The sequence below is a fragment of the Coregonus clupeaformis genome, chromosome 31 (genome assembly GCF_020615455.1).
Source record: "Coregonus clupeaformis isolate EN_2021a chromosome 31, ASM2061545v1, whole genome shotgun sequence".
NCBI lineage: Eukaryota > Metazoa > Chordata > Actinopteri > Salmoniformes > Salmonidae > Coregonus > Coregonus clupeaformis.
In genome coordinates this window covers 8,269,017-8,296,594 of record NC_059222.1, presented here as the reverse complement: position 1 = coordinate 8,296,594, position 27,578 = coordinate 8,269,017, and the positions used below count along the sequence as shown (strand labels likewise).

At 43.4% G+C, this 27,578-nt stretch overlaps 1 protein-coding gene and 1 pseudogene across 2 annotated transcripts; both read right to left on the bottom strand.

Annotated features, from left to right (window-relative positions):
- Positions 1-12,738, bottom strand: LOC121547466 (cold shock domain-containing protein C2). 2 transcript variants are annotated; one of them, XM_041858777.2, is made up of 4 exons: positions 12,525-12,738; positions 1,669-2,044; positions 1,364-1,486; positions 1-1,158 (listed from the first exon to the last, which is right to left on the bottom strand). In XM_041858777.2, the coding sequence occupies exons 2-4, from the start codon at positions 1,857-1,859 to the stop codon at positions 996-998; spliced, it is 477 nt and encodes a 158-aa protein (XP_041714711.1). In that variant the 5' UTR covers positions 1,860-2,044; positions 12,525-12,738; the 3' UTR covers positions 1-995. The 2 variants fall into 2 exon arrangements, with proteins under 2 accessions (XP_041714711.1, XP_041714712.1); XM_041858778.2 differs by having other exon boundaries at positions 12,641-12,705.
- Positions 10,733-27,446, bottom strand: LOC121547029 (annotated as a pseudogene).
- Between the last annotated feature and the right edge of the window lie 132 nt (positions 27,447-27,578).

Sequence of the window (27,578 nt, the reverse complement as noted above, 5' to 3'; positions counted from 1 at the left end):
TTTGAACTGCTAATAACCTATTTTTGACCACAGGTTAATTTATTAATGAAAATAATCAACACATTTTCACACAGGTATGTGAATAATACAGTCGTAACTTTTTATCCTAATGACAACACGCTAGTCACAGTGATTCGACAGAAAAAGTGATCTTGAACACAATGAAACTTCAAACAGTTTCCTAACATAAGAAAAGAGACAGTACTATATATATTTTAGTCACAAATAAAACATGGTATTAACAATGCATAGAAACCTAATTATGTTTACAAGGTCACTGCATGATGAAAGTACTTGACTATTGACAACAGTGCATGTTCATATCTTGTCTATTAGTATGGATAACATGTGTTTTAATGATTAAAAAAAGGGGGTTTGAACCTCATAGTAATCATCAATAACTGTTACAAAGATTAATAAATGGTCATTGGTCAACATTAGACTGAAGGAGTAGGCGTTACCAGGGCAGTATCATCAGAGTGAATTGTGCGATGGGTTAGACTAGGCATATATTGGCATTAAAACACACATTTATAATAATATCAACAATATCTACCTCACCTGTCATAACGAAAAAATAAATAAATAAATAAATCAAAAGTATTAATAAAAACATAATTTAGGAAGGTTTGTTGTTTTTTGTTTCAGTATTCCCTACAGCAGTGTCTTATTAAACTTACTAGGCTTCTGCTATCTTAAATAATCTTAAATAAACCATCAACCTTTAATCCAACTTAACCTTGACCCTTTTCTTAACTTAAATAATTAACTTTTCCTCATTCACATTCCAACTGAAACCTACTTAATGCCATCTTAAGACTTATATTACCACATTCCAACCCCCAGGTTACACCTTTACATAATCACTCCTTCCACTGCTCCCTGTGCTTGTTTACTTCCTCCTTCCTCCCCCTTTACCTCTCCTCTCTAGGCTTCTTCCCACCTTCCCTCCCAACCCCCACTCTTCCCAACACTGCCTCTTTCCAGGTGGAGGTCTAGGAGCTGATGATCTGTCCAGACCAGGTCTCATGCTTGGTTCCTGGGGCCAAGTGGGTGATGACAACCTCCATTGCCTGGATCTTCTGGTTCTTGGGGGGGATGGAACAGACTTTGTACGTGACCTCGTCACCTTCCATCGGCACGTATTCTCCATCGATACTAAAAAGGGAGAGGGGGAGAAAATTATTATGAGAGAATCCAGGCCTCTCTAGGACATTAAAGTTTATAAATATATGATAAAGCAATAAGGTGGATTGTGATGATAAAATATGATATTAGGTACAACGCATATTGGCATAACACTTCTCAGTCCCAAAGTGTGTTGTAGATTATTATTTAATCTTAATGCTTCAGAATCACTCACTCAGAGATGTGTACAAATATGTCCTCTCCACCGTTGGAGGGCTTTATAAAGCCATGACCCTGGGACCTGTAGAAGGTCTTACACACACCTTTATACACTGGGCCTGATCTGGCCCGCACCGTACTGAGAAAGACACACAGGAGAGAAACAAACAACATTAACCCATGCAGGCTATTCTCAGGGCTTGCATCCAAAATGGCTCCCTAGTCCCTGATAGTGACCAGAGCCTCATAGATCACACTCAAGGCCATGCACAAACACACACACACTCACTCACTCTACCACCACATATTATTCCTACTCACGCTGAGTATGTGCGGGTGCGTTTGGTGGGCAGAGGGCTGGGCAGCTCGCCTGGCATCAGGGGGGGTTTCCTTTCCCTCTCCCACACCCGACTTCCCTCCCTGAGGAAGGGGAAGGACAGGGAGAGAGGGGTGCGTGGGGAGCTCAGCGGCCGTGGGGGATCGGAAGGGGACGAGGGGTCTGAATCAGCCATCTCTGTGGGGCTCCCGCTGGGGGTGTGGAGCTCTGTGGGAGAAGCTGCCTCAGCCTCGGGTGGGTCACAGCTGGGGAGACAGACCTAGACTGCCTGCATGATAAGGGTGATGGGTGGTGTGTCTGTGGTGGTGGTGGTTCAGGATGCGTCTGGAAGGCGGGATAATGGCGGAGCTTGGTGGTTTCCTGGAGAGAGCGAGAGAAGAAAGTAAGAAAGAAATAAACTCAGCAAAACAATAAAGTCCCTTTTTCAAGACCCTGTCTTTCAAAGATAATTTGTAAAAATGTCCCATGCTTGTTCAATGAACCATAAACAATTAATGAACATGCACCTGTGGAACGATCGTTAAGACACTAACAGCTTACAGACGGTAGGCAATTAAGGTCACAGTTATGAAAACTTAGGACACTAAAGAGGCCTTTCTACTGACTCTGAAAAACACCAAAAGAAAGATGCCCAGGGTCCCTGCTCATCTGCGTGAACGTGCCTTAGGCATGCTGCAAGGAGGCATGAGGACTGCAGATGTGGCCAGGGCAATAAATTGTTGTTGCCATCCTGTACCTGTCCGTACTGTGAGACGCCGCTAAGACAGCGCTACAGGGAGACAGGACGGACAGCTGATCGTCCTCGCAGTGGCAGACCACGTGTAACAACACCTGCACAGGATCGGTACATCCGAACATCACACCTGCGGGACAGGTACAGGATGGCAACAACAACTGCCCGAGTTACACCAGGAACGCACACTCCCTCCATCAGTGCTCAGACTGTCCGCAATAGACTGAGAGAGGCTGGACTGAGGGCTTGTAGGCCTGTTGTAAGGCAGGTCCTCACCAGACATCACCGGCAACAACGTTGCCTATGGGCACAAACCCACCGTCGCTGGACCAGACAGGACTGGCAAAAAGTGCTCTTCACTGACGAGTCGCGGTTTTGTCTCACCAGGGGTGATGGTCGGATTCGCGTTTATCGTTGAAGGAATGAGCGTTACACCGAGGCCTGTACTCTGGAGCGGGATCGATTTGGAGGTGGAGGGTCCGTTATGGTCTGGGGCGGTGTGTCACAGCATCATCGGACTGAGCTTGTTGTCATTGCAGGCAATCTCAACGCTGTGCGTTACAGTGAAGACATCCTCCTCCCTCATGTGGTACCCTTCCTGCAGGCTCATCCTGACATGACCCTCCAGCATGACAATGCCACCAGCCATACTGCTCATTCTGTGTGTGATTTCCTGCAAGACAGGAATGTCAGTGTTCTGCCATGTCCAGCGAAGAGCCCGGATCCCAATCCCATTGAGCACGTCTGGGACCTGTTGGATCGGAGGGTGAAGGCTAGGGCCATTCCCCCCAGAAATGTCTGGGAACTTGCAGGTGCCTTGGTGAAAGAGTGGGGTAACATCTCACAGCAAGAACTTGCAAAACTGGTGCAGTCCACGGGGAGGAGATGCACTGCAGTACTTAATGCAGCTGGTGGCCACAGCAGATACTGACTGTTACTTTTGATTTTGACCCCCCCTTTGTTCAGGGACACATTGTTCAATTTCTGTTAGTCACATGTCTGTAGAACTTGTTCAGTTTATGTCTCAGTTGTTGAATCCTGTTATGTTCATACAAATATTTACACAATAAGTTTGCTGAAAATAAACGCAGTTGACAGTGAGAGGACGTTTCTTTTTTTTCTCAGTTTAGAGAGAGAAATATATGAATAAATCCGAAAGACTGCAAAACAATAACAAGTGGGACAACAACACAATAAGACGCTCAGTGAAATAACAATAAGAAAGTCAGTGTTGGGGAGTAGTGAACTAGGCCACATGTAGTTCAACTAGTAATATAACTACATTTTGCAGAAGCTTGGTGGGAGTTGAAATACATTAAATCTTGGTATTGTTTTCAATAGTTAATTACTTTTCTGCCATGTACCGGTGTAGCTAACTACCACAGGAGGTTGGTGGCACCTTAATTGGGGAGGACGGGCTCATGGTAATAGCTGGAGCGGCATCAGTGGAATGGTATCAAATACATCAAAACACATGGTTTCCATGGTTTCCATGTGTTTGATGCCATTCCATTAACTCCGTTCCAACCATTATTATGAGCCGTCCTCCCCTCAGCAGCCTCCACTGTAATAGTAACTACTGGAACCAGTGGTGGAAAAAGTAGTCTATTGTCGTGCTTGAGTAAAAGTAAAGCTACCTTAATAGAAAATGACTCAAGTAAAAGTGAAAGTCACCCAGTAAAATACTTATTGAGTAAAGTCTATCTGGTTTTAAATATACTTAAGTACAGTGGTGGAAAAAGTACTCATACTTGACTAAAAGTAAAAAGTTTCATACTTGAGTAAAAAGTAAAAGCTATACATCAAATTCCTTATATTAAGCAAACCAGATGGCACAATTTTCTTTTTTCTTTACGGATAGACAGGGGCACACTCCAACACTCAGACATAATTTACAAAAACGCAGTATTTGTGTTTAGTGAGTCCGCCAGATCAGAGGCAGTAGGGATGACAACGCATTATATTGATATACAGTGCATTCAGAAAGTATTCAGACCCCTTCACTTTTTCCCAAAACATTTTACGTTACAGCCTTATTCTAAAATGGATAAAATTCATTTTTTTCCAATCAATCTACACACAATACCCCATAATTACAAAGCAAAAATAGTTTTTTTTGCCAATGTATTAAAAATAAAAAAACGAAATACCTTATTTACATATGTGTTAAGACCCTTTGCTATGAGACTCGAAATTGAGCTCAGGTGCATCCTGTTTCCATTGATCATCCTTGAGATGTTTCTACAACTTGATTGGAGTCCACCTGTGGTAAATTCAATTGATTGGACATGATTTGGAAAGGCACACACCTGTCTATATAAGGTCCCACAGTTGACAGTTCATGTCAGAGGAATTGTCCGTAGAGCTCCGAGACAGGATTGTGTCAAGGCACAGATCTGGGGAAGGGTACCAAAACATTTCTGCAGCATTGAAGGTCCCCAAGAACACAGTGGCCTCCATCATTCTTAAATGGAAGAATATTGGAATCACTAAGACTCTTCCTAGAGCTGGCCGCCCGGCCAAACTGAGCAATCAGGGGAGAAGGGCCTTGGTCAGGGAGGTGACCAAGAACCCGATGGTCACGCTGACAGAGCTCCAGAGTTCCTCTGTGGAGATGGGAGAAACTTCCAGAAGGACAATCATCTCTGCAGCACTCCACCAGTCAGGCCTTTATGGTAGAGTGGCCAGACGGAAGCCACTCCTCAGTAAAAGGCACATGACAGCCCGCTTGGAGTTTGCCAAAAGGCACCTAAAGGAATCTCAGACCATGACAAACAAGATTCTCTGATTTGATGAAACGAAGATTGAACTCTTTGGCCTGAATGCCAAGCGTCACATCTGGAGGAAACCAGGCACTGCTCATTACATGGCCAATACCATCCCTGTGGGGATGTTTTTCAGCGGCAGGGACTGAGACTATTCAGGATCGAGGGAAAGATGAACGGAGCAAAGTACAAAGATCCTTGATGAAAACCTGCTCCAGAGCGCTCAGGACCTCAGACTGGGGCGAAGGTTCACCTTCCAACAGGACAACGACCCTGAGCATACAGCCAAGACATCGCAGGAGTGGCTTCGGGACAAGTCTCTGAATTTCCTTGAGTGGGCCAGCCAGAGCCCGGACTTGAACCCAATTTAACATCTCTGGAGAGACCAGAAAATAGCCGTACAGCGACGCTCCCCATCCAACCTGACAGAGCTTGAGAGGATCTGCAGAGAAGAATGGGAGAAACTCCACAAAAACAGGTGTGCCAAGCTTGTAGTGTCATACCAAAGAAGACTCAAGGCTGTAATCGCTGCCAACGGTGCTTCAACGAAGTACTGAGTAAAGGGTCTGAATACTTATGTAAATGTGAATCCGTTTTTTTATTAATTTTTTATACATTTTCAAAACAAATTCTAAACCTGTTTTTGCTTTGTCATTATGGGATATTGTGTGTAGATTGATGAGGGAAACAATGTAATCAATTTTAGAATAAGGCTGTAACTTAACAAAATTTGGAAAAAGTGAAGGGGTCTGAATACTTTATGAATGCACTGTATGCATGAATTGGACCATATTGCTGTCCTGCCTGAGCATATGAAACGTAACGAGCACTTTTGGGTGTCGGAAAAATGTATCAGAGTAAAAAGTACATAAAAGGTACATAAAAGACATACCCCAAGAGTGGAGTAAAAGTAAAAGTTGTCAAAAATGTAATAGTAAAGTACAGATACCCCAAAAAACTACTTACAGTGCCTTCAGAAAGTATTCACACCCTTTGACTTTTTCCATATTTTCTTGTGTTACTAACTGAATATAAAATGGATTAATTTCAGATTTTTTGTCACTGGCCTACACACAATACCCCATAATGTCACAGTGGAATTATGTTTTTAGATTTGTTTTTAAATGAATAAAAAATGAAAATCAATCAGTTAATAAGTATTGAACCCCTTTGTTACGGCACGCCTAAATAAGTTCAGGAGTAGAAATGTGCTTAACAAGTCACATAATGAGTTGCATGGACTGTGTGCAATAATAGCATTTAACATGATTTTTTTTATGACTACCTCATCTCTCTACCCCACATACAGATAATTGTAAGGTCCCTCAGTCGAGGGATTCAACCACAAAGACCAGGGAGGTTTTCCAATGCCTGGCAAAGAAGGGAACATATTGGTAGATGGGTCAAAATAAAAAAGCAGACATTAAATATCCCTTTGAGCATGGTGAAGTTATTAATTACACCCAGTCACTACAAAGACACAGGCGTCCATCCTAACTCATTTGCAGGGAGGAAGGAAACCGCTCAGGGATTTCACCATGAGGCTAATCGTGACTTTAAAACAGTTAGAGTTTAATGGCTGTGATAGGAGAAAACTAAGGATGGATCAACAACATTGTAGTTACTCCACAATACTAACCTAATTGACAGAGTGAAAAGAAGGAAGCCTGTTCAAAATAAAAAATATTCCAAAACATGCATCCTATTTGCAACAAGGCACTAAAGTAATACTGCAAAAAATGTGGCAACGCAATTCACTTTTTGTCCTGAATACAAAGTGTTTGATGTTTGGGGCAAATCCAATAAAACAAATTACTCTCCATATTTTCAAACATAGTGGTGGCTGCATCATGTTATCATTAAGGACTGGGGAGTTTTTCAAGATAAAAAAAGAAAGTGAATGGAGGCTGGAGGTAAGCACAGACAAAACCCTAGAGGAATACCTGGTCAGTCTGCTTTCCACCAGACACTGGGAGATGAATTCACCTTTCAGCAGGACAATAACCTAAAACAAGGCCAAATCTACATTGGAGTAGCTTACCAAGAAGACAGTGAATGTTCCTGAGTGGCCGAGTTACAGTTTTGACTTAAATCTACTTGAAAATCTGTGGCAAGACCTGAAAATGGTTGTCTTGCAATGATTAACAACCAATTTGACCGAGCTTGAAGAATTTTGAAAAGAACAATGGGCAAATGTTGCACAATCCAGGTGTGGAAAGCTCTTAGAGACTTACCCAGAAAGACTAACAGCTGTAATCGCTGCCAAAGGTGCTTCTACAAAGTATTGACTCAGGGGTGTGAATACTTATGTAAATTAAATAGTTCTGTATTTAATTTTCAATAAATGTGCTACAATTTCTAAAAACAAGTTTTCACTTTGTCATTATGGGGTATTGTGTGTAGATGGGCGAGGGAAAAAAACTAAGACATTTTGGATTCAGGATGTAACAAAACAAAATGTTGAATAAGTCAAGAGTTATGAATACTTTCTGAAGGCACTGTAAGTAATAATTTCAAGTATGTTTTACTTAAGTACTTTACACCACTGACTGGAACTACACACAACTGTTTTTGCAAAAATAGGTGAAATAGGCAAGAATTTCCTTTCTTTTTCTGCCTCAGACCTGCCTAATTTTCACTTGAATTATAGTTCTTTTTTAATAGACTAAATTACACATTCTGTCAACATCTGACTCCAGAGTGATATGTTCTTGCAATTTGTAGTCTTTGACATTTCAAATTTAGATATGATAATTTTGTACAAAGTAGTTTGGATGTAGTGAATTGTTTTTTTCAAAGTAACTTTAGTTAAGTAAACAATATTTTTCTTAAGTGTACCTTAACTTCTTCCAGTTTTGAAGTAATTGGTAGCTTGGTAAACTATATTTTCAGAGTAGCTTCCCCAACACTGAAGAAAGTGATTTGGTTTAAAGCACCAGCACTGATGTCACTGGCTTTGAAAACATCCCAAGACTGTCTATATAATCCAGCAATGCCGAGCAGAGCCTTAGCTCAGATATTTAATACATTATTATCATATTACACCCCCCCCCCCCCCCAAACTGAGGCAGTGCAACCAGCAGATAACTTTGACTGAAAAAGCCCTAGACAATATTCAATTATTTTGCCATTGAGAGAATCATTGTCATTTTGAGACCTATTACAATAGCCCTCCCCTCTTAGAGACTGCATACTGATGTCTTTCTATGCAGTGTTGGGGAGTAGTGAACTACATGTGGTTCAACTAGTAATTAAACTACATTTTGCAGTAGCTTGGTGGTAGTTCAACTAAATTCAAATCTTGGTAGTGTTTTCAGTAGTTAATTACTTTTTTTGCCATGTAGCAGTAACTTAATACTGGAACTACCCCGTGTAGCTCAGTTGGTAGAGCATGGTGTTTGCAACGCCAGGGTTGTGGGTTCGATTCCCACGGGAGGCCAGTATGAAAAAATGTATGCACTCACTAACTGTAAGCCGCTCTGGATAAGAGCGTCTGCTAAATGACTCAAATGTAAAAAAAAACTACACAATAAAATATGGTGAAGTAGGCAATAATTTTCTTTTTTGGTATCAGACCTTAATTCTCATTTGAAACATATACAGTGCCTTGCAAAAGTATTAATCCCCCTTGGCGTTTTCCTATTTTGTTGCATTACAACCTGGATTTCATGTAATGGACATACACAAAATAGTCAAAATTGGTGAAATGAAAAAGTGAAATGAAAAAAATAAACTTGTTTCAAAAAATTCTACAAAATAAATAACGGAAAAGTGGTGCGTGCATATGTATTCACCCCCTTTGCTACGAAGCCCCTAAATAAGATCTGGTGCAACCAATTACCTTCAGAAGTCACATAATTAGTTAAATAAAGTCCACCTGTGTGCAATCTAAGTGTCACATGATCTCAGTATATATATACACCTGTTCTGAAAGGCCCCAGTCTGCAACACCACTAAGCAAGGGGCACCACCAAGCAAGCGGCACCACGAAGACCAAGGAGCTCTCCAAACAGGTCAGGGACAAAGTTGTGGAGAAGTACAGATCAGGGTTGGGTTATAAAAAAATATCTGAAAATTTGAACATCCCACGGAGCACCATTAAATCCATTATTAAAAAATTGAAAGAATATGGCACCACAACAAACCTGCCAAGAGAGGGCTGCCCACCAAAACTCGCGGACCAGGCAAGGAGGGCATTAATCAGCGAGGCAACAAAGAGACCAAAGATAACTCTGAAGGAGCTGCAAAGCTCCACAGCGGAGATTGGAGTATCTGTCCATAGGACCACTTTAAGCCAGACACTCCACAGAGCTGGGCTTTACGGAAGAGTGAACAGAAAAAAGCCATTGCTTAAAGAAAAAAATAAGCAAACACATTCGGTGTTCGCAAAAAGGCATGTGGGAGACTCCCCAAACATATGGAAGAAGGTACTCTGGTCAGATGAGACTAAAATTGATCTTTTTGGCCATCAAGGAAAATGCTATGTCTGGCGCAAACCCAACACCTCTCATTACCCCGAGAACACCATCTGTTTTTCCCAATCGGTAAGGACTGGGAAACTGGTCAGAATTGAAGGAATGATGGATGGTGCTAAATACAGGTAAATTCTTGAGGGAAACCTGTTTCAGTCTTCCAGAGATTTGAGGTTCACCTTCCAGCAGGACAATGACCCTAAGCATACTGCTAAAGCAACACTTGTGTGGTTTAAGGGGAACATTTAAATGTATTGGAATGGCCTAGTCAAAGCCAAGACCTCAATCCAATTGAGAATCTGTGGTATGACTTAAAGATTGCTCTACACCAGCGGAACCCATCCAACTTGAAGGAGCTGGAGCAGTTTTGCCTTAAAGAATGGGCAAAAATCCCAGTGGCTAGATGTGCCAAGCTTATAGAGACATACCCCAAGAGACTTGCAGCTGTAATTGCTGCAAAAGGTGGCTCTACAAAGTATTGACTTTGGGGGGAATAGTTATGCACGCTCAAGTTCAGTTTTTTTTGTCTTATTTGTTGTTTGTTTCACACAAGGAAATATTTTGCATCTTCAAAGTGGTAGGCATGTTGTGTAAATCAAATGATACAAACCCCCAAAAAGTCCATTTTAATTCCAGGTTGTAAGGCAACAAAATAGGAAAAATGCCAAGGGGGTGAATACTTTCGCAAGCCACTGTATTTTTTGTGTTTTAATAGGCTTAATTGCACATTCTGTGAACATCTGACTCCAGAGTGATCTGTTCTTGCTAGTGCTGAGCGATTAACCGAAATTGTGTTTATTTTTTCCGACATCGGTTCAATTACTTGAATTCCATTTAGTTCGTTTTTTTGTGAGCCCAAAGCACTGTTTCTCTAGAAAAATTAAATAAATCACGAGAGAAATCAAGTCAAGAACTATGTGGGACGCTGGGCTGAAGGGAGTTGTAGTTTTCATTAAGCAAATATTCAACCTAGTTCAGCACAGAAACGTGGCAATTATCTACAATGCCCATAATCCATTGTGCTGGTTCTTTCCGGCTCCGACAGAGATGGAAACACTTTTATGCTTGCTATGTTAGGTTAGATACACACCGACTGCATGAGAGAGGAATGTACACAACACAAGGAGGTGAGGGATAGAGACAGTTCGTGAAAGTAGGCCTATGCCTTATCTACTTTGAAGAACTAGTAAAATGATTGTCAGACAGCTCTGCAGCATACTTAGGCAGACTAGCCTAGCTAAATAGGATGATGTCTACCCAATGTGGACTTGACAGAGACAATGGAATATTTACAACATTTTGGCAATTGAATGTTCACTATTTTAGGCTTTGGAATTTATTTAAAAAGCATATTTTTTTTACTTTTTCAAAGTAGCTTTGGTTAAGTAAACTATATTTTTATTAAGGGTAGCTTAACTTCTTTCAGTGTGAAATAATTGGTAGTTTGGTAAACTATGATATCAGAGTAGCTTCACCAACACTGTTTCTATGTAAAAGATAAATGAGTGAAATGTGTGGGACTGCATCCCTAGGGCTGCTCTCTCTCTATGTGACAAGTGGCACCATCTAAATATAGCTGCCTGCATGGTGGAGTAGAGCAGAGTCTGCCCTTTATTGACTGGAGGGTCAGGGTGGAGACAGGGTGGCGACCAGGGTTTAGGGAGGAGGGTTCAGGGCGGTAGGGAACCGTAATGATCCAATAAAGAGGAATAGGCACTCTTTATTCTTTATTGGTAAGAGGCAGTGTAATCTCTTATCCCAAAACTAATTTAAGAGAAAGGGATTCATAAAATGTCCCCCATCCATGTGTCAAAGAAAGGTGGCAGGTTTTATCCTGATGACATCACAGAGGCTGGTGGAATGTTGACTTGATGGTGAGTACACCACAGGAGGTTGGCGGCACCTTAATTGGGGAGAACGGGCTCGAGCTCATGGCTGGAGCGGCATCAGTGGAATGGTATCAAATACATCAAACACATGGTTTCCATTTGTTTGATGCCATTCCATTCCATTCGCTCGGTTCCAGCCATTATTATGAGCCGTCCTCCCCTCAGCAGCCCCCACTGGTTTACACACATCTGTTGTCACAGAAAAAAATATGGTTTGAAAACTAGTATGAACTATTGGCTATTACATACATTGACAACAAGTCCTTTAATCTAACAATACAGTTAATCCATTTTATGTGTCTCATTTGATATATACCGCTTGTAAAAGTAGTGAGTGACTGTAAGCCTATTAAAGAGATAATGGGATTATTATAGGCTGTAAAATTATATTTGCCTAGTTTTGGAGCAGTGTAAACACCAGGGCGGACCGGGCTCCTTCAACTAGACAAAGGCTGTCTCAACTCGCCCTGCACTTCCCAAAATCTGCAGGGCACTGTGGCTGCTTGTCCTCAGCATTATCAGCATGTGAGACACGTAAATATTCAGTAGGCTACACACAGACAGTCACACTCACGACGCTGCTCTTTTTTGGCGGCCTTTGTCTAATCCCTTTTAACTTTAAATACCCTTAGTTGTCTAATTGCGATTTAACATGTGGTGTCTTGACTCTCACTCACTCCCCAAATCAAACCCACTGGCATCTTGATTCCAGAACATTCTTATGTGAAACAGCTGAGACAACAGGAGAATACATCGATCGCTCAAAATAAGGTAGAAACTGCACGAGACTAAACAGTTTAAAGGCTAGGCTACTCATCACACAATACATATTTATCCAAATAAGTTTACATAGAATATAAAAATGTCACCTGGATGGTGGTAGCTAAGTTGTTCAAAAATAGCTCCTATAAGAAAATATTTATAGCCTAAAGCGCACTATCAAAATGTAGGCTAGCCGCTATTGATAAATCGAGCTCTTACCTTAAAATGTTAAGCTGTTTTCGGTCAAATGTGTTGATGTCTTGACTATTAACTGTTATATAACGATAATTATATAATGAAATATCAATAAAAATACACAGATGTGGAGAGAATACCTATCGGCTGTTATGTGGATTCGCTGCACAAGCTGGTCTGTCTGGGGAAAGGGAAAATAACAGAGAGAAGGGCGGGGGTACTAGTGATGCGAACGATTCGTTCTTTTTGAACGACTCTTTTTACTGACTCGAGAGTCATGATTCGTTTTTCCGTGGGACTCGTTCAGTTTAGTAGTTCGTTTGGAATGGTGGCAGCAATGTTTTCTATAGCAAGATTAATTCGCGCTCCTCCGGCTCAGCCAATTGTACACCGCAATTCGGGGCGTTTCTTGATATGGGCTTCCTTGATTATCAGGTAACGCCCCTTGATGCCCGCCATTGGTCAGTCCATTAATATCAAGAAACGCCCATTGGTGCCTGCCATTGGTCGGTCGATTGATACCTGCCATTGGTCAGTTCAACCTGTTTGTATCAAGGAGCCTTCCGTAAATCTTATGTGTCATGTGCTGAAAACAACTGGTGTAGACTTTACCTTGAAATGCTTGCTTATGAGCCCTTACATTTTTGTCATTTAGCAGAGGCTCTTATCCAGAGCGACTTACAGTTAGTGAGTGCATACCATCTTTTTTTGTTGTCATACTGGCCCCCCGTGGGAATCGAACCCACAACCCTGGCGTTGCAAACGCCATGCTCTACCAACTGAGCTACAGAGTTTAAAAATGATACAAATAAAATAGTAACACGAGAAATAAAATACAGAAGAATGGAGCTACAGTACATACAGGGAGGACCAGTTCCAGATCACTGTGCAGAGGTATGAGGTATTTGAGGTAGATATGTACATGAAGGCAGGGTAAAGGGACTAGGCATCAGGATATATAATAACAAGGTGAACCTTTGCCCCAGTCTGAGGTCCTGTGCGCTCATCAAGGATCTCTCTGTACTTTGCTCTGTTCATATTTGCCTCGATCCTGACTACATTTACATTTACATCATTTAGCAGGCGCTCTTAACCAGAGTGACTTACAAATTGGTGCATTCAACTTATTATTTTTTGTGGGGGGGGGGGTAGAAGGATTACTTTATACTATTACAGGTATTCCTTAAAGAGGTAGAGTTTCAAGTGTCTCCGGAAGGTGGTCAGTGACTCCGCTGTCCTGGTGTCATGGGGGAGCTTGTTCCACCATTGGGGTGCCAGAGCAGCAAATAGCTTTGACTGGGCTGAGCGGGAACTGTGCTTTCGTAGAGATAGGGGAGCTAGCAGGCCAGAGGTGGATGAACGTAGTGCCCTCGTTTGGGTGTAGGGTCTGATCAGAGCCTGAATGTAAGGAGGTGCCGTTCCCCTCACAGCTCCGTAGGCAAGCACCATGGTCTTGTAGTAGATGCGAGCCTCAACTGGAAGCCAGTGGAGTGTGCGGAGGAGCGGGGTGACATGAGAGAACTTGGGAAGGTCGAACAACAGACGGGCTGCAGCGTTCTGGATAAATTGTAGGGGTTTAATGGCACAGGCAGGGAGCCCAGCCAACAGCGAGTTGCAGTAATCCAGACGGGAGATGACAAGTGCCTGGATTAGGACCTGTGCCGCTTTCTGTGTAAGGTACGGTCGTACTCTGCGAATGTTGTAGAGCATGAACCTGCAGGATCGGGTCACCGCTTTGATGTTAGCGGAGAACGACAGGGTGTTGTCCAGAGTCACGCCATGGTTCTTGGCACTCTGGGAAGAGGACACACTAGTCTCCCAGTCCCTGCCGCTGACCCACAGCATGATGCTACCACCACCATGCTTCACCGTAGGGATGGTGCCAGGTTTCCTCCAGACGTGACGCTTGGCATTCAGGCCGAAGAGTTCAATCTGGGTTTCATCAGACCAGAGAATCTTGTTTCTCGTGGTCTGAGAGTCTTTAGGTGTCTTTTGGCAAACTCCAAGCGGGCTGTCATGTGCCTTTTACTGAGGAGAGGCTTCCATCTGGCCACTCTACCATAAAGGCCTTATTGGTGGAGTGCTGCAGAGATGGTTGTCCTTCTGGAAGGTTCTCCCATCTCCACAGAGGAACTCTCAAGCTCCATCACGTTCTTGGTCACCTACCTGACCAAGGCCCTTCTCCCCCGATTGCTCAGTTTGGCAGGGCGTCCAACTCTAGGAAGAGTCTTAGTGATTCCAAACTTCTTCCATTTAAGAATGATGGAGGCCACTGTATTCTTGGGGACCATCAATGCTGCAGAAATGTTTTGGTACCCTTCCCCAGATATTCTTTACATTTTTAAATAATGGATTTAATGGTGCTCCGTGGGATGTTCAAAGTTTCAGATATTTTTGTATAACCCAACCCTGATCTGTACTTCTCCACAACTTTGTCCCTGACCTGTTTGGAGAGCTCCTTGGTCTTCATGGTGCCACTTGCTTGGTGGTGCCCCTTGCTTAGTGGTGTTGCAGACTCTGGGGCCTTTCAGAACAGGTGTGTATATATACTGAGATCATGTGACAGATCATGTTACACTTAGATTGCACACAGGTGGACTTTATTTAAGTAATTATGTGACTTCTGAAGGTAATTGGTTGCACCAGATCTTATTTAGGGGCTTCATAGCAAAGGGGGTGAATACATATGCATGCACCACTTTTCCGTTATTTATTTTCTAGAATCTTTTGAAACAAGTTATTTTTTTCATTTCACTTCACCAATTTGGACTATTTTGTGTATGTCCTTTACATGAAATCCAAATAAAAATCAATTTAAATTACAGGTTGTAATGCAACAAAATAGGAAAAACGCCAAAGGGGGATGAATACTTTTGCAAGGCACTGTAACTCTTCAGCTATCCCTAGCTACAAACCTCACAATCTTAAAACATGATCTCTACCAGTGATGTAGTGGTAAACTCTGATCGCCGTCCTGTGTGAATTAAGTAACTGTCCCTATACTTTTAATGCATATTGCCACAAAAGGTGGATAAACCCTCAAACAAACTGTGTTTACCCTCCACTACACCACTGATCTCTACTGTATAGAAATATAAATATACATATATAAAACACTACTTAAAAGCACTAGTTCTGAGATTCGTGGTGAAGCAGGAGCAGGAAAATGCACTCACCTACCTGGCATCAAATCAAATCAAATTTATTGGTCACATACACATGGTTATCAGACGTTATTGCGAGTGTAGCGAAATGCTTGTGCTACTAGTTCCGACAGTGCAGCAATATCTAGCAAGTAATATCTAACAGTTCCACAACAAAAACCAAATACTCACAAATCTAAGTAAAGGAATGGAATAGGAATATATAAATATATACAGTCGTGGTCAAAAGTTTTGAGAATGACACAAATACTAATTTTCACAAAGTCTGCTGCCTCAGTTTTGATTATGGCAATTTGCATATACTCCAGAATGTCATGAAGAGTGATCAGATGAATTGCAATTAATTGTAAAGTCCCTCTTTGCCATGAAAATGAACTTAATCCCAAAAAAACATTTCCACTGCATTTCAGCCCTGCATCAAAAGGACCAACTGACATCATGTCAGAGATTCTCTCGTTACCACAGGTGAGAGTGTTGACGAGGACAAGGCTGGAGATCACTCTGTCATGCTGATTGAGTTAGAATAACAGACTGGAAGGTTTAAAAGGAGGGTGTTGCTTGAAATCATTGTTCTTCCTCTGTTAACCATGGTTACCTGCAAGGAAACACTTGCCGTCATCATTTCTTTGCACAAAAAGGGCTTCACAGGCAAGGATATTGCTGCTAGTAAGATTGCACCTAAATCATCCATTTTTTGGATACACAAGAACTTCAAGGAGAGAGGTTCAATTGTTGTGAAGAAGGCGACAGGGCGCCCAAGAAAGTCCAGCAAGCACTAGGACCGTCTCCTAAAGTTGATTCAGCTGCGGGATCGGGGCACCACCAGTGCAGAGCTTGCTCAGGAATGGCAGCAGGCAAGTGTGAGTGCATCTGCACGCACAGTGAGGCGAATAATTTTGGAGGATGGCCTGGTGTCAAGAAGGGCAGCAAAGAAGCCACTTATCTCCAGGAAAAACATCAGGGACAGACTGATATTCTGCAAAAGGTACAGGGATTGGACTGCTGAGGACTGGGGTATAGTCATTTTCTCTGATGAATCCGCTTTCCGATTGTTTGGGGCATCCGGAAAACACCTTGTCCGGAGAAGACAAGGTGAGCGCTACCATCAGTCCTGTGTCATGCCAACAGTAAAGCATCCTGAGACCGTTCATGTGTGGGGTTGCTTCTCAGCCTCACTCACAATTTTGCCTAAGAACAGAGCCATGAATAAAGAATGGTACCAACACATCCTCCGAGAGCAACTTCTCCCAACCATCCAAGAACAGTTTGGTGACGACCAATGCCGTTTCCAGCATGATGGAGCACCTTGCCATAAGGCAAAAGTGATAACTAAGTGGCTCTGGGAACAAAACATTGAAATGTTGGGTCCATGGCCAGGAAACTCCCCAGACCTTAATCCCATTGAGAACTTGTGGTCGATCCTCAAGAGGCGGGTGGACAAACAAAAACCCACAAAATCTGACAAACTCCAAGCATTGATTATGCAAGAATGGGCTGCCATCAGTCAGGATGTGGCCCAGAAGTTAATTGACAGCATGCCAGGGCGGATTGCAGAAGTCTTGAAATAGAATGGTCAACACTGCAAATATTGACTCTTTGCATAAACTTAATGTAATTGTCAATAAAAGCCTTTGACACGTATGGAATGCTTGTAATTATACTTCAGTATACCATAGTAACATCTGACAAAAATATCTCATAACACTGAAGCAGCGAACTTTGTGAAGACCAATACTTTTGACCACGACTGTAGATGAGCAATGTCATTATCAAAGTGACATAGGCTAAGATGCAATAGATAGTATTGAATACAGTATATACAGTGAGGGGAAAAAAGTTTTTGATCCCCAGCTGATTTTGTACGTTTGCCCACTGACAAAGAAATGATCAGTCTATAATTTTAATGGTAGGTTTATTTGAACAGTGAGAGACAGAATAACAACAACAAAATCCAGAAAAACGCATTTCAAAAATGTTATAAATTGATTTGCATTTTAATGAGGGAAATAAGTATTTGACCCCCTCTCAATCAGAAAGATTTCTGGCTCCCAGGTGTCTTTTATACAGGTAACGAGCTGAGATTAGGAGCACACTCTTAAAGGGAGTGCTCCTAATCTCAGTTTGTTACCTGTATAAAAGACACCTGTCCACAGAAGCAATCAATCAATCACATTCCAAACTCTCCACCATGGCCAAGACCAAAAAGCTCTCCAAGGATGTCAGGGACAAGATTGTAGACCTACACAAGGCTGGAATGGGCTACAAGACCATCGCTAAGCAGCTTGGTGAGAAGGTGACAACAGTTGGTGCGATTATTCGCAAATGGAAAAACAAAAGAACTGTCAATCTCCCGTGGCCTGGGGCTCCATGCAAGATCTCACCTCGTGGAGTTGCAATGATCATGAGAACGGTGAGGAATCAGCCCAGAACTACACGGGAGGATCTTGTCAATGATCTCAAGGCAGCTGGGACCATAGTCACCAAGAAAACAATTGGTAACGCACTACGCCGTGAAGGACTGAAATCCTGCAGCGCCCGCAAGGTCCCCCTGCTCAAGAAAGCACATATACAGGCCCGTCTGAAGTTTGCCAATGAACATCTGAATTATTCAGAGGAGAACTTGGTGAAAGTGTTGTGGTCAGATGAGACCAAAATCGAGCTCTTTGGCATTAACTTAACTCGCCGTGTTTGGAGGAGGAGGAATGCTGCCTATGACCCCAAGAACACCATCCCCACCGTCAAACATGGAGGTGGAAACATTATGCTTTGGGGTGTTTTTCTGCTAAGGGGACAGGACAACTTCACCGCATCAAAGGGACGATGGACGGGGCCATGTACCGTCAAATCTTGGGTGAGAACCTCCTTCCCTCAGCCAGGGCATTGAAAATGGGTCGTGGATGGGTATTCCAGCATAACAATGACCCAAAACACACGGCCAAGGCAACAAAGGAGTGGCTCAAGAAGAGGCACATTAAGGTCCTGGAGTGGCCTAGCCAGTCTCCAGACCTTAATCCCATAGAAAATCTGTGGAGGGAGCTGAAGGTTCGAGTTGCCAAAAGTCAGCCTCGAAACCTTAATGACTTGGATCAGATCTGCAAAGAGGAGTGGGACAAAATCCATCCTGAGATGTGTGCAAACCTGGTGGCCAACTACAAGAAACGTCTGACCTCTGTGATTGCCAACAAGGGTTTTGCCACCAAGTACTAAGTCATGTTTTGCAGAGGGGTCAAATACTTATTTCCCTCATTAAAATGCAAATCAATTTATAACATTTTTGACATGCGTTTTTCTGGATTTTGTTGTTGTTATTCTGTCTCTCACTGTTCAAATGAACCTACCATTAAAATTATAGACTGATCATGTCTTTGTCAGTGGGCAAGCGTACAAAATCAGCAGGGGATCAAATACTTTTTTCCCTCACTGTACATGAGATGGGTAATGCAAGATATGTAAACATTATTAAAGTGGCATTATTAAAGTGACTAGTGTTCCCTTTATTAAAGTGGCCAGTGATTTTCAAGTCTGTATGTAGGCAGCAGCCTCTCTGTGCTAGTGATGGCTGTTTAACAGTCTGATGGCCTTGAGATAGAAGCTGTTTTTCAGTCTCTCGGTCCCAACTTTGATGCACCTGTACTGTCCTCGCCTTCTGGATGATAGTGGGGTGAACAGGCAGTGGCTCGGGTGGTAGTTGTCCTGGAGGGCAGGTAGTTTGCCTCCGGTGATGCGTTGTGCAGACCGCACCACCCTCTGGAGAGCCCTGCGGTTGTGGGCGGTACAGTTGCCGTAGCAGGCGGTGATACAGCCCGATAGGATGCTCTCAATTGTGCATCTGTAAAAGCTTGTGAGGGTTTTAGGTGACAGGCCAAATTTCTTCATCCTCCTGAGGTTGAAGAGACGCTGTTGCACCTTCTTCACCACACTCTCTGTGTGGGTGGACCATTTCAGTTTGTCAGTGATATGTACGCTGAGGAACTTAAAACGTTCCACCTTCTCCACTGCTGTCCCGTTGATGTGGATAGGGGGGTACCCCCTCTGCTGTTTCCTGAAGTCCACGATCATCTCCTTTGTTTTTTTTACATTGAGTAAGAGGTTATTTTCCTGACAACACACTCCGAGAGCCCTCACCTCCTCCCTGTAGGCTGTCTCATCGTTGTTGGTAATCAAGGCTACTACTGTTGTGTCGTCTGCAAACTTGATGATTGAGTTGAGGCGTGCATGGCTACGCAGTCATGGGTGAACAGGGAGTACAGGAGGGGGCTGAGAACGCACCCTTGTGGCGCCCCTGTTTTGAGGATCAGTGAAGTGGAGGTGTTGTTTCCTACCTTCACCACCTGGGGGCAGCCCGTCAGGAAGTCCAGGACCCAATTGCACAGGGCGGGGTTGAGACCCAGGGCCTCAAGCTTGATGATGAGCTTGGAGGGTACTATGGTGTTGAATGCTGAGCTATAGTCAATGAACAGCATTCTTACATAGGTATTCCTCTTGTCCAGATGGGATAGGGCAGTGTGATGGCGATTGCATTGTCTGTGGATCTATTGGGGTGGTATGCAAATTGAAGTGGGTCTAGGGTGACAGGTAAGTTGGAGGTGATATGATCCTTCACTAGTCTCTTAAAGCACTTCATGATGACAGAAGTAAGTGCTACGGGGCGATAGTCATTATGTTCAATTACCTTTGCATTCTTGGGTACAGGAACAATGGTGGCCATCTTGAAGCATGTGGGGACAGCAGACTGGGGGATAGGGAGAGATTGAATATGTCCGTTAACACACCAGCCAGCTGGTCTGCGCATGCTCTGAGGACGCGGCTAGGAATGCCGTCTGGGCCGGCAGCCCTGCGAGGGTTAACACGTTTAAATGTCTTACTCACGTCGGCCACGGAGAAGGAGAGCCCACAGTCCTTGGTAGCTGGCCGCGTCAGTGGCACTGTGTTATCCTCAAAGTGGGCAAAGAACTTGTTTAGCTTGTCTGGCAGCAAGACGTCGGTGTCCGTGAGGTGGCTGGTTTTCCTATTGTAGTCCGTGAATGTCTGTGAACCCTGCCACATACGTCTCGTGTCTGAGCCGTTGAATTGCGACTCTACTTTGTCTCGACATTGGCGTTTTGCCTGTTTGATTGCCTTGCGGAGGGAACGACCACTCTGTTTGTATTCTGCCATATTCCCTGTCACCTTGCCATGGTTAAATGCGGTGGTTCATGCTTTCAGTTTTTCGTGAATGCTGCTATCTAACCAAGGTTTATGGTTAGGGTAGGTTTTAATAGTCACAGTGGGTACAACATCTCCTATACACTTTCTTATAAACCCACTCACCGAATCACCGTATACGTCTATGATCAAAACAATCTTGAAGCGTGAATTCCGATTGGTCAGACCAGCGTTGAATAGTCCTCAGCATGGGTGCTTCCTGTTTGAGTTTCTGCCTATAGGAAGGGAGGAGTAAAATGGAGTCGTGGTCAGATTTGCCAAAAGGAGGGCGGGGGAGGGCCTTGTATGTATAGCGGAAATTAGTGTAACAATGGTCCAGTGTTTTTCCAGCACGAGTGCTATAGTCAATATGCTGATAGAATTTAGGTAGCCTTTTTCTCATGGTACATTATTAGCTCTCATGCACACAGACTTCTCCAGAGTCATCAGACACAAGCACTATTATGGTTGTTATTTTAACAAATAATACATTTTATTTTAAGAGCTTTTCAAGCCAACTTTATTGATTAAGTCAAATCACGTCAAACTGTATTACAATCTTTCAGTCTTTCAGTCCACACAGATGCTTCAGTTTCATAGTGCTTGGATCAGTATCCTCTCCTCATGGAGAGAGTCAGGGACTCAGAGAAAGAGAAGGAGAGGAAGAGAGCAGGAGGCGAGACAAATAGACTACCATTTCTGTTCCCTTTTCCTATGATGGCGTTATTACTTGCAGTCTGGTGGTGTCTCTTATGTTTATCTAGTCAAAGTGCAACAATAGCATCTGGATCAGAGGAACGTAATACCTTCAAACAGTCATAAACCTTAAAAACAGAGAGACATACTTGGTTTAACACCACCCCACCACTCCCCAACCTTGGTCCTGGAGAGCTATAGGGTGTACAAGCTTTGTAAGTTACATATAAGCATTAATACACCTGATACAGCTTATCAAAGTCTTGACGAGAGATTGATATGTTGAATCAGAAGTGTTAGTGCTGGGCTAGAACAAAAGCGTGCCCAATGCAATTCACCTCAGTATCAGGAGAATACATACCAACTCTGACCTAAAACTACATATTATACGCTATCCAGTACATATTGTGAATAAATACCAGTGACATCACAGGGTCAGAGGTGATGAACTAGTTTGGAATGCTGCTACAGACTGAATTCTTACCTACAAGGTCATGATCTCATATCCTATTGTGCGTTTAGAGAACTAATGAGAGAAGGAGGAGAGGAGGAGTAGACTTTCACCCAGGGGTTGGTGTCTCAAAGGGTCGGAGAGGATGTGTGACTGATGGACTGTAGTTTGGTCCAGGTGTGTGTGTCTAGCTGACAGACTTTAGTTTGACCCAGGCGTAGTCCTGCGGACCTCCATGGGCGTTTCGTTGGCGAAGCTGTGGTTGCAGAGCTCGTCCATTGGCGGTTCAGGGTCAGAGACCACATCCTCGTTCACCTTCCTGATATCTACACTATATATACAAAAGTATGTGGACACCCCTTCAAATTAGTGGATTCGGCTATTTCAGCCATACCCGTTGCTGACAGGTTTATAAAATCGAACACACAGCCATGCAATCTCCATAGACAAACATTGGCAGTAGAATGGCCTTACTGAAGAGCTCAGTGACTTTCAACGTGGCACCGTCATAGGATGCCACCTTTCCAACAAGTCAGTTTGTCAAATTTCTGCCCTGCTAGAGCTGCCCCGGTCAACTGTAAGTGCTGTTATTGTGAAGTGGAAACATCTAGGAGCAACAATGGCTCAGCCACGAAGTGGTAGGCCACACAAGCTCACAGAAAGGGATCAGCGAGTGCTGAAGCGCATAGCACGTAATAAAATTGTTTGTCCTCGGTTGCAACACTCACTACCGAGTTCCAAACTGCCTCTGGAAGCAACTTCAGCACAAGTACTGTTCGTCCGAAGCTTCATGAAAAGTGTTTACATGGCCAAGCAGCCGCACGCACACAAGCCTAAGATCACCATGCGCAATGCCAAGCGTAGGCTGGAGTGGTGTAAAGCTCGCCCCCATTGGACCCTGGAGTAGTGGAAACGCGTTCTCTGGAGTGATGAATCACGCCTCACCATCTGGCAGTCCGACGGACAAATCTGGGTTTGGCGGATGCCAGGAGAACGCTACCTGCCTCAATGCATAGTTCCAACTATAACGTTGGGTGGATGAGGAATAATGGTCTGGGGCTGTTTTTCATAGTTCGGGCTAGGCCCCTTAGTTCCAGTGAAGGGAAATCTTAACGCTACAGCATACAATGACATTCTAGACCAGGGGTGTCAAACGTACGGCCCGCGGGCCGAATCAGGCCCGCAAAAGGGTTTAATCCGGCCCGCGAGATGATTAAAAAAAAATAAAAACAATATTTAAAAATAAAAAATAAAAATAAAAATTTAAGTATAAAAATGCGCTGCAATTTTTCAATAAAATAAACTGCTGTTCCAATTGCGTCCACTGGATGGCGCAATAGCAATTGTGTTAAGCAAGCAAACTGTTTATACCGGGGCAGAGCAAGTAGGTCAAGCACGTGCAGCCAATGAGCTACTTTGTTTTGCCCGCGATATTTATTACGGCTTCTACTTTTAACATTATGTGCTTTGGCACCCTCATTGCCCCAATATGTCTCTGCCAAAAAAGAGAAAAGTGGACGCAGAGTGTTCCAAGAAAAATGGTCATCCTATTTAAATCACGGAATTGAATGGGAAAGCTGTATGTTTGGTGTGTTCAGAGCATGTTGCAGTGCTGAAAGAATATAACCTTCGTCGCCACTATGTGAGTCTTCATGCCGACAAATATGACAACTTTCAAGGACAGCGGAGATGAGAGAAGGTGAATGAACTGTTGGCGGGTCTGAAGAAACAGCAGTCTGTGTTTACTCACAGCCGAGACATCAGTGACGCTGCAGTGAAAGCTAGCTACCTCATTGCTAATGAAATCGCAGTGGCTTCAAAACCATTTAGTGAGGGTGAATTTGTAAAAACATGCATGATGAAGGCAGCGGAGATTGTGTGCCCTGAAAAGCGGCAGGCTTTTGCAAATATCAGCCTGACAAGAAACACAGTTGCAGACAGGATTTCCGATCTTTCAGTGGATTTGGACAGCCAGTTGAAGCAAAAAGTAAAGTCATTTATTGCGTTTTCGGTTGCAATTGATGAAAGCACGGACATTACAGATGTTGCACAACTGGCCATTTTTTCATCCGCGGAGTTGATGACACATTGACCGTCACCGAGGAGTTCGTGGAGTTGGTGCCGATGACAGATACAACGACAGCAGCTGATATTTTTACCGCACTCGTCGGCGCGCTGGACAGGGTCGGAGTGGACTGGTCCCGCGCTGTCAGCCTGGCTACAGATGGTGCGCCCTCAATGATCGGGAAAAAAGCAGGCGTTGTGACAAAGTTCAGAGAGAAAGTGCAATCTGCAAATGGAGGACGTGATTTTTTGACTTTTCACTGTATTTTGCACCAGGAGGCTTTGTGTTGCAAGTCATTAAAGATGGATAACGTCATGAAGGTGGTCATCCAAACTGTTAATTTCATCCGATCCAGAAGCCTGAATCACCGTCAGTTTGACAGCCTTCTCAGAGAGAAAGACCACATCTATGGCCTGCCATACCACACTGAGGTAAGATGGTTAAGCCAAGGTGCTGTGCTGAGGCGTTTCTTTGATTTACGAGAAGAAATTGAACAGTTCATGGAAGAAAAGGGCAAACCAGTGTTAGAATTTCATTCTGCAGAATGGATGCCGGACCTTGCATTTATGGTGGATGTTACAGAGCACCTGAATAAATTGAACAAACAGCTGCAAGGGCGCAACAAAGTTGTCACGCAGTTTTATGACAGCATACGTTCTTTCAAGTTGAAGCTGTCATTGTGGGAGACGCAACTTGCCGGTGGTGATGCAGCTCACTTCCCCTGTCTGAAAAATGTGTGCGCGACCCAACATGTGGCAGACATGAAGCGGTTCAAAGATAAAATAACTGGACTGTTACGGGAGTTTGAGCAACGCTTTCAGATTTATGTTTATATGTTTTTATGTTGATGTGCTATTGTTTTTAATTGATTTTATTTTATTTGTATATTTAACCTATTCTTGACTCTGTTTCTTGCACTTGTTTGGGGAACAGGATTTCATTATTTTTTATCTACATTTCTGCCTGAGAAATGACACCCTGATATAGTTCTGTGATCTGTGATATACTTCTGTGAATCACTGAGGCATTGTGTGTTTGTGTGTTCTTTGTCCTCAGAACTTTCAAATAACTTGAGGTGTTTTATGATTAATAGTGATGTTGTGCTTTTGGACACTGTCCTCGGGCTCCAGCTTTATGTTTATATGTTTTTATGTTGATGTGCTATTGTTTTTAATTGATTTTATTTTATTTGTATATTTAACCTATTCTTGACTCTGTGGTTCTTGCACTTGTTTGGGGAACAGGATTTCATTATTTTTATCTACATTTCTGCCTGAGAAATGACACCCTGATATAGTTCTGTGATCTGTGAAACAGTTCTGTTAATCACTGAGGCATTGTGTGTTTGTGTGTTCTTTTTTTTTTCGAATTTTCAAATAAACTTGACGTGTTTTATGATTAATAGTGATGTTGTGCTTGTACTATTTTGGACACACTGTCCTCAGGCTCCAGCTTTATGTTGTATGTTGATCGTATTAAAACAAAGAAAACAATCTGAAGTTGTTGTTTTTAAGTTATATATACCATGATTTTTCCGGTCCGGCCCACTTGGGAATAGATTTTCCTCCATGTGGCCCCTGAGCTAAAATGAGTTTGACACCCCTGTTCTAGACGATTCTGTGCTTCCAACATTGGGGCAACAGTTTGGGGAATGCCCTTTCCTGTTTCATCATGACAATGCCCCCGTGCACAAAGCGAGGTCCATACAGAAATGGTTTGTCAAGATCGGTGTGGTAGAACTTGACTGGCCTGCACAGAGCCCTGACCTCAACCCCAATCTAACACCTTTGGGATGAATTGGAATGCCGACTGCGAGCCAGGCCTAATCGCCCAACATCAGTGCCCAACCTCACTTATGCTCTTGTGGCTGAATCCCCGCAGCAATGTTCCAACATCTAGTGGAAAGCCTTCCCAGAAAAGTGGAGGCTGTTATAGCAGCAAAGGGGGGACCAACGCCATATTAATGCCCATGATTTTGGAATGAGATGTTCGACGAGCAGGTGTCCACATACAATACATGACCAAAAGTATCTCCTTGTAGGGAGGGAGGAAGGATGGAAGAAAGAAAAGGAGGGAAGGAAGAAAAAATACAAAATAAAGAAAGATTTGGATAAGTTTGACCACCTGTGTGTGTGTTGGTGAAGGTGTGTGTACCTTGATCTCCTCCACAGAAGCAATGTTGTTGGACATCATGTGTTCCTTCTGCATAGTGATGGGGTCACTCTTACTGCACACTTCCTGGGTCTCCTCACAAGTACGGTAGCTACAGGAAGTTACATCACACACAGGACGAGGGGTTAGACCTGATTAGCAGGGTTCAGCTCTAGCCCTTGGTCGATGAGAGAGAAAGACACAGAGCCCTGGAAAGGAAGCGGTGCTAGAGTATTGGGATGCATCCCAAACCAACACTGCACTACACTGAAGGGTGTCTAGACAGGCTAAAATAGGGAGTGAAGGAGAGTGGCAACACAAAGTGGTGGGTACGGCTAAAACAGAACAGAGTAAGGGAGGAGAGAGAGAGCAAGAGAGAGGAGGTGTGGGTGGGCAGTGAGGGGGCGGAGAGGGACCGGGGGTCAGGTGACGGTCACAGGGTTAGGGGTCAGAGATATCGTCTCACCTATCCTCAAGGTCGCTCATGCTGTGTCCATGGTAACGTTAGGTCTCCAGCTCCATGTGACAATAGGACCCTGCCAGAGAGGTTGCCAAACAAAAAGACTCAACAAGGTAGCCAACGCCGCCATGACATTGCTGAATAGCCTGATCAGGGATTTCTATTGGGGCAGCAGTTTCTCAGCATTTATGCTCTCTGGCCGTGCAGCGCACCAGGAGTGGTTAAACTGGGACGAGTTGCAGCTCTGTGCTGGAGTCTCTTCCACAGAGTGTCTATGCTGGTCAAATATCCTTCCTCTGTCAGGGAAGAGACACTGGTGTGATACTAGAAGCTGATCATCACTCTGAGATTAGATTATCCGAGACAAAGTTATACTTAACGCTCTTCAATCTCTTAAACTAGTTATAACTTTCCCATCTCTGCACCAATCAGAACTCCTCTTCTCCAGCTCTACCTTCCAGGCTCTGCAGTGGTCTGCAACTAACTTCATGGCCTCCCTCACACACAGAACATCCATGCCTTCAACCTACACCAAGAGCCAGGAAGGTCAATAAAGCAGAGATACTGTACACTCACTGACTGTGTGTGTCCTACCTTGAGGCCAGGAATATAGTCTCCCTCTCTTGAAGTACTCAGTGCTAGCAGAGGTCCTCTCTACAGACGTCTCAATGCCCAACTTTTTGTTCTCACAGATGAAGATACACGGCAGCTTCCACAGAGCAGCCATGTTGAAAGACTCAAAGATCTGGCCATGATTGGATAAGTGGAAGCGAGTCGATGATGATGAGGATTAGATAGATATACTGAACAAAAATATAAATGCAACATGCAACAATTTCAACGATTTTAATGAGTTACAGTTCATATAAGGAAATCAGTCGATTTAAATAAATTCATTAGGCCCTAA

Bases quoted from the DNA above. Each gene is read 5' to 3' on its own strand.
- LOC121547466 (XM_041858777.2), bottom strand. From the start codon at position 1,859: ATGGCTGATTCAGACCCCTCGTCCCCTTCCGATCCCCCACGGCCGCTG. The intron at 1,487-1,668 runs GTGAGTAGGAAT...TGTCTTTCTCAG, and splicing joins CGCACCCGCACATACTCAGC to TACGGTGCGGGCCAGATCAG. The intron at 1,159-1,363 runs GTGAGTGATTCT...CTCCCTTTTTAG, and splicing joins ATATTTGTACACATCTCTGA to TATCGATGGAGAATACGTGC.